The sequence below is a fragment of the Panthera pardus genome, unplaced genomic scaffold (assembly GCF_024362965.1).
Source record: "Panthera pardus isolate Hobbes unplaced genomic scaffold, ASM2436296v1 HiC_scaffold_2, whole genome shotgun sequence".
Lineage (NCBI taxonomy): Eukaryota > Metazoa > Chordata > Mammalia > Carnivora > Felidae > Panthera > Panthera pardus.
In genome coordinates this window covers 41510331-41520000 of record NW_026526765.1, presented here as the reverse complement: position 1 = coordinate 41520000, position 9670 = coordinate 41510331, and the positions used below count along the sequence as shown (strand labels likewise).

The 9670-nt window shown below is 48.8% G+C and overlaps 1 protein-coding gene across 1 annotated transcript; it reads right to left on the bottom strand.

Moving 5' to 3' along the window:
- Nucleotides 1–1330: 1330 nt before the first annotated feature.
- Nucleotides 1331–3393, bottom strand: ADRB2 (adrenoceptor beta 2). Its single transcript, XM_053907010.1, has one exon. It carries the CDS (start codon nucleotides 3140–3142, stop codon nucleotides 1886–1888), a length of 1257 nt encoding a protein of 418 aa, XP_053762985.1. The 5' UTR covers nucleotides 3143–3393; the 3' UTR covers nucleotides 1331–1885.
- Between the last annotated feature and the right edge of the window lie 6277 nt (nucleotides 3394–9670).

The window sequence follows — 9670 nt, the reverse complement described above, 5'->3', positions numbered from 1 at the left end:
TCAGCTTGGTGAGCGGGTGAAATGGCAACGAACATGGAGGCTGATCCTCCCCAGGCTGGCGTTGCCAGGGAGGACGGTCCTCTCCGTCAAACCTGGGCCAAGCTCTGGCTCAGACACACGGTGCAAAAATAGAAAGGGGGTGGGAGAAGAAATGTGTTTACTTTTGTGATTTTCCCTCATGTGCCTCTCTCTTAAGGGTATTAGAATCTCTCCACGAAAAGGCCGTCTTAGACTCCCCGGCTTCACCTCCATTGATAAACCCGACCAAACAAACAATGCACAAATCCAGCCATTGGCAGGGCAGCTGGAAGGCCAGTTTGGAAGGCAGGGTGGGGTGGAGGGAAGAGCGATGGTCTGGGGTCTGTCACTAACTGGGCGAACCATGGAAAATCCCTCTTGGATGCTTTTCAAAATAAGCGATTGCATTAGACAGACTCTAAAAATCTGTTTAGATTTGTGAAGCTTATATCTGCGGATCTCAACCAGGGGTGGTCTCACCCCTCAAGGAGTATTTGGCAGGGTCTGGAGACCTTTTTGGTAGTCACAATTCAGAGGGTGCTCCTGGCATCTACTGGGTAGAGGCCGGGGATGCTGTTGAACGGCTGACGATGCATGGGACAGCCCCCACCACAGAGAACTACCTGGCCCAAAATGTTAATAGTGCCGAGGCTGAGACATCTTGCTTTATACTGAAGTCAGGAGGTCAAAGAGGGAGACGGGCAGGAAGAGACAGAAGTAACGAAAGAGAAGGGGTTAAAATCCTGTTTCCCGGGTCATGAGGTATTCATCGGTTAAGCGTTTTCCAGTTTTCTCCCTATGACCAATACCCTCTCAGTTTTCTTTGGAATTACAGGGCTGTGTTTGAGTAGCTTTTTCCTAAGAACTCCCTCCTTTATCTTTAAAATGCCAAACCCCGATGCAGTACAAACACCTCCCCTATGAGATGCAGCGAATACATAACATAAGCAGCTACTGGAACTGAAAGGTGGGTGGTGAGGGTGCACGGAGGGACGAAACAGATGTCCGTAACTCAGTTTCTATGAGTCAGTGTTTCTGATGTAACAACACAGAATGATCACCATAGGACCAGCGAGACAAGCTATGCTGTCAGCAGGGAGAACTGCTTTGAGGAGCTGGCACTGGGAGGGCTACAGGTTTGCAGCGGCAGATTCAAAGGCAAAAGAAAGGGTTAAGCAATCAGTGCATGCCATTCTCAAATCATTCCATATTAAGTCCCTGGGCAGTTATTACAAATAGTTACCTGCGGTTTCCAGCGGGGGAGGCGACCACACTCCAGTCAAGGGTTTTTGGAGAAACAGGTGCAATGAAGTCATGGTCAAACAATTTATTTACTGTAAACTTTAGACTTTGCTCAGGAAAACAACTGAAGCCTGCCCCTCCAATCTCTGCCTACGACACCCTGTTTGAGCAAATAAGAGGAGTGGGGAGAGTCCACGTTCACAGCTGAAAGGTCCGAAATACTCAAGATCCTCCAGTGCAAGGGTGCAGGAAGGAAGGACTCCTTCGGATACAAATTACCAGCAGCAATATATATTACCCCTAATACTTGACCAATGAGGTAGATCCACGGAAAAGTCATCAAAACAGAGCAGCCCCAGGTCCTCTGGGACCGAAGCCCTTCAGACACAAACTTAACACGTTCCATGCAAAAAGGAACTGAACTGGACAAGAAACAATCACTCGAATGTGTTTTCTCTTTGTTACAGCTTAAAAAAAAAATAATAATAAAAAAAAAAAAGGCAGAAGGCTGTCCTTCCTCCTGCACATCTCTATACAATTTTATTCTAAGTTTATTACACTCAAGTTAAATAGTCTGTTTAGTGTTTGGTTGGGGGGGGGGTCATAAAAAGTAGAAAAACCCGCCTTACAACAGTGAGTCGTTTGTGCTACCGTTCTGCCCTTGTGAATCAATGCTATCGTTAGGCACAGTACCTTGACGGTTTGCAAGGTTTTCCGTGCCTGGGGGGTCCTCACACAGCACTTCGCTGTCTTTCTCCTGCCCCAGGGGACCTCCGCTGTGTTCCCCGGTATAGTCTGTTCTGCTGTTACTGTTGTTGGAGTAGCCATTCCCATAGGCCTTCAGAGAAGACCTGCGCAGGCACAGAAGCTCCTGGAAGGCAATCCTGAAGTCTGGGCTCCGGCAATAGATAAGGGGATTGAAAGCAGAGTTGACGTAGCCCACCCAGTTTAGGAGGATGTAAACTTCCTTAGGGATGAGGTTATCCTGGATCACGTGCACTATGTTGACGATGAAGAAGGGTAGCCAGCACAGGGTGAACGTGCCCATGATGATGCCCAAAGTCTTCAAGGCCTTGTGCTCCTTCAAGCAGAACTTGGAGGCCCTGCGATGTCCATGCCCGCTCCGCCCATCCTGCTCCACTTGGCTGAGATTTTGGGCGTGGAAGCGGCCCTCAGATTTGTCGATCTTCTGGAGCTGCCTTTGGGCCACCTGAAAGACCCTGGAGTAGACGAAGACCATGACCACCAGGGGTAGGTAGAAGGACACAATGGAGGAGGCGATGGCATAAGCTTGGTTCGTGAAGAAGTCACAGCAGGTCTCCTTGGCATAGCAGTTGATGGCTTCCTGGTGGGTGGCCCGGTACCAGTGCATCTGGATGGGCAAGAAGGAGGTAAGCCCCGACACGATCCACACCATCAAAATGACCACCCGGGCCTTATTCTTGGTCAGCAGGCTCTGGTACTTGAAAGGCGACGTGATAGCAAAGTAGCGATCCACGGCGATCACGCACAGGGTCTCAATGCTGGCCGTGACACACAGCACGTCAATGGAAGTCCAAAACTCACACCAGAAGTTGCCAAAGGTCCACATTTTCATGAGGATGTGGCTGGCCCCAAAGGGCACCACCGCCAGGCCCATGACCAGGTCAGCACAGGCCAGGGAGGTGATGAAGTAGTTGGTGACCGTCTGCAGACGCTCGAATTTGGCGATGGCCGTGATGACCAGCACGTTTCCAAACACGATGGCCAGGACGATGAGCGACATGACGATGCCCATGCCCACCACCCACGCGTCGTTTCGTTCCTGCGTGCCGTCCTGGTCCGGCGCGTGGCTTCCGTTGGGCGCTAGCAAGAAGACGCTGCGGTTCCCGGGCTGCCCCATGGCGCGCAGGTTGGCAGGTGAGCGCACTGGCTGCCGGCGCACCGGCCGCGCCTCAGCGGGCGGACCTCCGGCGCGGCGCTGCGGGCAGCGAGCGGACGCCGGGAAGCCTCATCCAGGGGCCGTGGGGTGGCTGTACTGGGGGGCGCGTCCTGCACTCAGCCTGTAGGGTGCTCTGGGCTCCCCGGGCGCGTCGGACCCAGCCTGCGCTCTGGAGAAGCCGCCCCGGATTGCGCGCTGCCCGTTATGTGCACAGGACTTTAGGGGACTGCCCTCGCGGTGACGTGCGGCAACTTTCCGCCAATGGCGGGCGGGCAGCCCCAAAGGGGCGAGGCCGGGTCCCCTTCCCGCCCTCCCCTCCCCTCCCCTCCCCTCCCCTCGCCCGTCCCCTCCCGGGGCTGGCCCGGGCGGGGCCCAGCTGCTCCCCTGCGGTGGGCGGGCCACCTCTCCCTGCCTGCTCCCTGGCTGCCCCCGGAGGCCTGCAGCAGGGGCTGGCGTGGGCACCATCCGATCCGGGAGCTTGGGGCTCTTTGGGGGCTGCTACCTGTCTGACCCGGGCCCCTGGGCGGCCTCTCCCCCACATTAGGCAACAGAGACGACAGTGCCCACCCCGACACGCACGGACAGGCACACATGCACCCCGACGGACATGCTCAGACTTATACGGAACCACAGCCACTGACACGGAGACACGCCCGTCCAGCGCACCCACAAGCACGCTCGCGCGCGCGCGCGCACACACGGAAAGCCACAGGCACACAGTCACCCCTGCCCAACAGAGACGGGGCCAAGAAACAAACACAGAAGCGCCCAGAAGCACAAAGGCATAGGGCACACACACAGAAAGAAGTAAACAACACACAACGCTCACTTGGCGGCAAGCAGAGCGCCACAGACTCGGACGTCCCCATCCAGGTACTCCTGACCCCTCCTTCGTGCACCCACTCCCCGCGACACACACACACACGCACGCACGCACAGGGCACATTCCCTTTCAAACATTTGGCAGGACCACAGGGGGTGACTTGAACAGCTGCCCGATTTCCTCAGCACACTCACTGTCAAGTACTTTTGGTGCCCTCCTTGGGAATTTGCAGGCATTGGGACATATAATTTCACCCTTTGGGTTTCGTTTGGAGCCGGAGCTGGAGTATGCCCGTGTGCGTTTGCGGCCGGAAGGAGAAGGTTGTGCACTTAAATTTGTAATTCTTGGGAGCGTGGCATCACTCCCTCGTTATCTGTGGGGATGGAGAGGAGTTCAACATGGAATAGTTTTCCTTTCAACCTCATCTTCAGCAATTCCATGGCAACTAGAAAAATCCTTTCATCTGCTGGGCAGTTGATCTGTGGGGTTGAGCCATCTGAGATTGCCCACTATCCTGCGGTTTCTGACTTTAAAAGTGACAATTTCATATAGATCCGACTATTCGAATGTGTTAACGTTAAGAAAGTTATGAAACCACAGGAAACAAGATAATTTCTCCTTTAAATAAAAAAAAAAGTCAGACTTAAGTCTTCAGACTGGGGTCTTTGTCCATGAAATATTATCCTTTGCATCTGGCATAGGACTTTACTGTTAAAAGGAAATTAATTTTCAGGGTTTGACTTCACATGTATTAGTAGTGTCTTTGAAAGACTGAAAGCATTTCATGCAGTGTAACCAAACATGCTTTGCAGATTACATAATAACATAACAATGGCTAACATTTAGGGAACATTCTGCTATGTGCTTTTCATGCATGATTCCATCTAATCCTTCCCACAGTCCCATGGTGGGGAGAGTACTATTTTTAGCTTAATTCACAAATGGGGCCCAAAGAAGCAAATAGCTTGCCCAGGAGCACAGGGCCCTGCGATGCCAGAGGCAGGAGGTGAATCGAGGTCTTGACTCTATAGCTCATCTTTTAATCCTTCCAATGCACTGTGGCCTCACAAGCAGAGACGCATGGAGGCTAGGCAAGAGGGACTCTAGCCAGAACTGGAATAGGCAGGTTCCAGATCCCCTGCTATAGCGCGTTCTAGCTCACTTTCCTTAGGCATGTCAAAAAGATGGACCCTAACTTCTTCCATCCCTAAGTGGGAAATAAAGTCACTTTCATTGGGCCGAGTGTGAACTGAGTATATAATAATAAATGTGAAAGGGCTTGTGCACCTGTATATGCCACACAAATAGGGGTTATAAATGAAATGTGTATAAATCACTTAGTAGTTTGGAATATGTTATTCGTGTCCTCTAATAGAACCATCAAATACTTAAGGACAAATGTAACGTGGGTGTTGACTGTAGTAGAAGTAAAAACGCAGAAACAAAATGCAACCTGCATGCCCCCTTTAACTTCCTTTACTAGCCAGAAATTGTTTTTGCGAGACCGATGCCTTAAAAAGCAAATATTTCCCATGAAAGGCACAAATATTAATTAAAGATCTATTACGTTCCCATAGTGTCCAAAATATACCCACCCCATATTTGTGTTTTCCAAAATTGGCTCTGGTATGATGCATTTTAGGAAGAGGCAGTGTCTGTTATGCAACACAGTTTCTTTAAATATACATCTAGCCCGAATTGTGGAACTAAGCCACTAAACCTCCTTCCTGTTTGTAAAGCTATGGAATAAATAAGCGTATTGTTTAACCTTCCCGTAACAACAACAACAACAACAACAACAACAACCAAAGAACAAAGAAAGCCCTTTCAGGGCAAACACGAATTGATCAAGGAGATATACAAATGAGTCACTTAAAAGTTTAACTTTGAATATTTTGGGAAACCCCTTTTAAAAAGCCCACAAACACTAAATCAAGGAGGCAAGACTGTTCAGGTCAAGGAGGAGCTTCCAGCCTTTACGCATCGGCTTTCCCAAATGGACAGTCTCTCCTTCCCTCCCTCTCTACCCCCATTACTTTCTCCCTCCCTGCCCCTCTCTCTCCCCACCCCCTCTCTTTTCCTCTCTGCTGCCTCATCAAGTCAGTAGAAATTTCAAGATGCTGTCTTCACCCCAAGAGTCTTCTCCTGACCTCCTTTTAGAATTACAGGTGGAGAGAGAGTTATATTGGGAAAGAGGGGAACAGATCATTTAGTTCATTTCCCCCCACCTCCTCCAGTTTACAAATGAAGAAGGTAATGAACTGTCAAGGGGAAGGCGCCAGGGAAGCTACGGCATCCTTATATCTCTTCACTGCCCAATGCTGTCCCTTCATTTGTCATCAGACGACTTTGATTGGCCCTGCTTGCTGGGCTGGTGAACTTAGACACGTAATGCTTCAGCTGGTCTTGGAAGTTCTTAGTAGACTAAATGCACCTTTATCTGATGGAAGAAAAAAGCAAGCTCTTTCATAGTGATTGATAGTGTCTAATTACATATTTTGTCAATCCCTTAAGACACCGATTTGTCATTTCCTGCTTGCCAAACAGAAAAAAAAAAAAAAAAAGAAAACACCTTTTGTTTTACTGAACAAATATTTGAATAGGAGTAAGGTTTTGTGGTGCCTGAGAAGGTCCTGACACCATTAGCGGGACAGTTGAGGAAAATCTTATCCTGTTCTTGGTTTAGATGAGATTCCTTCCATCGTTATGATCCGCTGAGCAGAGAAACATCTGTAGATTTCTTTTTTTTTAATTTTTTTTTTTTTTTACATTTATTTATTTTTGAGACAGAGAGAGACAGAGCATGAACGGGGGAGGGGCAGAGAGAGAGGGAGACACAGAATCGGAAGCAGGCTCCAAGCTCCAAGCCATCAGCCCAGAGCCCGACGCGGGGCTCGAACCCACGGACCGCGAGATCGTGACCTGAGCTGAAGTTGGACGCTTAACCGACCGAGCCACCCAGGCGCCCCTTTTTTTTTTTTTTTTTAACGTTTATTTATTTTTGAGACAGAGAGAGACAGAGCATGAACGGGGGAGGGGCAGAGAGAGAGGGAGACACAGAATCGGAACATCTGTAGATTTCTTTCAAAATAAGGATCTTATTTAAATTTTTTTTTTTTCAACATTTTTTATTTATTTTTGGGACAGAGAGAGACAGAGCATGAACGGGGGAGGGGCAGAGAGAGAGGGAGACACAGAATCGGAACATCTGTAGATTTCTTTCAAAATAAGGATCTTAAATGTCTGTCTGTAATATTATCTCTGTATAGCATCCATTTGCATTAAATGAGATTAAATGCATGTAAAGTATTTAGTGTGCTCCCTTGGAAAAGAGATGACTCCTACCGTTTGCTTATTTTTGAATCAAAATGTACATGTAGAATGCACACTTATTAGATCCTATGTGTGAAAGGACACGTTGAATGTCGATCATGAGTCATTTGTCTTTAATTTGAATTGCTGGGAAAACGAATGAAAGCAGGAACAAAAACTTGGTTCCTTGGAAAGAGAAATGACTCTGAAAATTACCATTGCCACTGAGTTATAGAACTGGGTGGAATGTTCGTGGTTTTTGAATGCAGCGTCCTACAGCCTGGTCAGCTCCTCATACGATGCATCCACCAGAACTCTCAGACGGCTCTCGTGAGGGCAAACTCACCAGATCCTTCTGCCACTGTCTGTTTCGACTGTCCAGATAGTGACCTGAGATCCTGTACAGCTCCTGCCTGTGGATTTTAAGTCTGCCCCCTTGAGGCCACTCAAAACAAGTCTCCTCTCTCTTCCCCAAGACTGTCCTCAAAGCTTTTGGGGGAATCCCTTGGAATTCTCCTGAGCCTTCTCTTCAGCTTAAATATCCCTTGTTCTCTCGGGTCTGGAGTCTCTTTTACCATCATGGCAGATCCCTTCTATTCTTACTTGGGACTGCTGATGTCTAAACTTAACATCAATACCTGGAATGATCCTGGAACAAGTCCTCAAATAATCAATTTGCAGTCACCTTGGCAACCGCAGAGTAAGCAGAGCAACCAGCAAAGCTTTCAGAACAGCTGATTAGACCAGATGAATTTAATTTCCTGCTATGCTGGCCTTTTATGAGATACATGCTAATAAATTCTCCGCCTCTCGGGGGGACTGAACAAAGGGAGCTGGCTTCAATTAAAGCAGGAGAGACTTCAGTTGGTCCTATGAAGGACTCCTTGGCCTGCAGACCATCAGTCATTCAAAGAAACTAAACTCTAGCAGCTTTTCTCAGTTGGGGCTTTGCAAGAGAATTGAACCCTATGGAAAATTGAGTGACTGTTCTTACCAATTCTCCCAAGAACGGTACATAGCTATTACCCTCCTAGAGATGTAAGAGAGAGGTTCAGTTGCTACATACCATGTAAAGGATGCATCAGGGCATAGGCCTTGATTCTTTTGCTGAATCTGAGTGGCGTTGCATGCAGTCTCCCGCCGATGTGGGAATGAATATTGTGTGACGACGAACGCTTCTATGTGGTACAAGCAGTTGGGCGCAGAGGAGGGCACACGGATGGGGGACCGGGAGGCCCAGACTCTGGTCCCACAACAGCTATCCTGCTATAAACAGCCTTAATCAAGTCCCCTGCTTTCTTTGTGCCTCAATATTCATCCATGACATGGGAAGGTGGCCTAGGTGACATCTGAGGCCCTTCTGTTCTAAGCTGAGTAAGCCTGTTGTGGGAAGGAGGCACGCAGAGGGTCATTGAGGAGTTGAGTTCTTGACTCTGAAGCCAGGGAGGAGCTGGCAAGCAAAACCTGTCAATGCCCCCGAAAACGACGGGGCTCCATCTTCCATCCCGTCAGCCCCATATTTCACCGCTGTGATTCCCGCTATTCCGAGCAGCCGGTGTGCCATGATTTACTCAATACTTTTTTTGACGGTGACTTATTTCTAAAACTCAAACACATTTGTTTTTGAAGAAAATGTTGTATGGCTGCCACTACTGCACATGAAAACCCATGTCATCTGCCACAAATAGAAGGTAACCATGAAAACAAAACAACGGTAATAAATTCTAGCTAGACATTGTCGTCTGCCAAGGTTCTGAGCCCCACGCTTGCTCTTCTCTGATTGAAAAGGAAGATTAGCAAGTGTTGGGGAGATATTGATGGTATTCTAGCACCAGAGGGGACTTCCTCCATCTACTTTAAAAGACGGAAAGAAAATTGAAAAGGGAGCAACTCGTAGGCGGTACTCTGTGTTTAATGTGGTGTTACTGAAGGATTTAAAAGAATTTCGTATTCCACCTCGAGGAATCTCAGCCCCAGGCTGGTGCTCATGAGACCCCTTGATGTGATAGGAAAAGCACAGGTTTGGGAAAAGATGGGATCTGGGGTTCCAATTCCGTCTTTAACCCCCCGAGGGCGTCAGGCAGTGTGCTTAAGCCCTCTGGACCTCAAGCTGGTTCTTTGCAAAATGAAGATCAAATCTCTGGGATGGTTGTGGAGGGAATAGAAAGAATGCATGAAAAACTGGACTTGGAAAGGAAGGGAGAGAACCAAGAGACGTGACACTGGAACAGATCAGCCGTACTCGGACTGGCTGTGGGTTGGGGAGTTGAGCCAAAGGAGTCAGGGCCGTCGCCCATCAGGGACCGGACGAGTAGATCAGTGGCCGGAATGTTGTTCAGACAGGTTGGGGTGAT

Excerpts from the sequence above, each read along its gene's own strand:
- ADRB2 (XM_053907010.1), bottom strand. The coding sequence starts at position 3,142 with ATGGGGCAGCCCGGGAACCGCAGCGTCTTCTTGCTAGCGCCCAACGGA.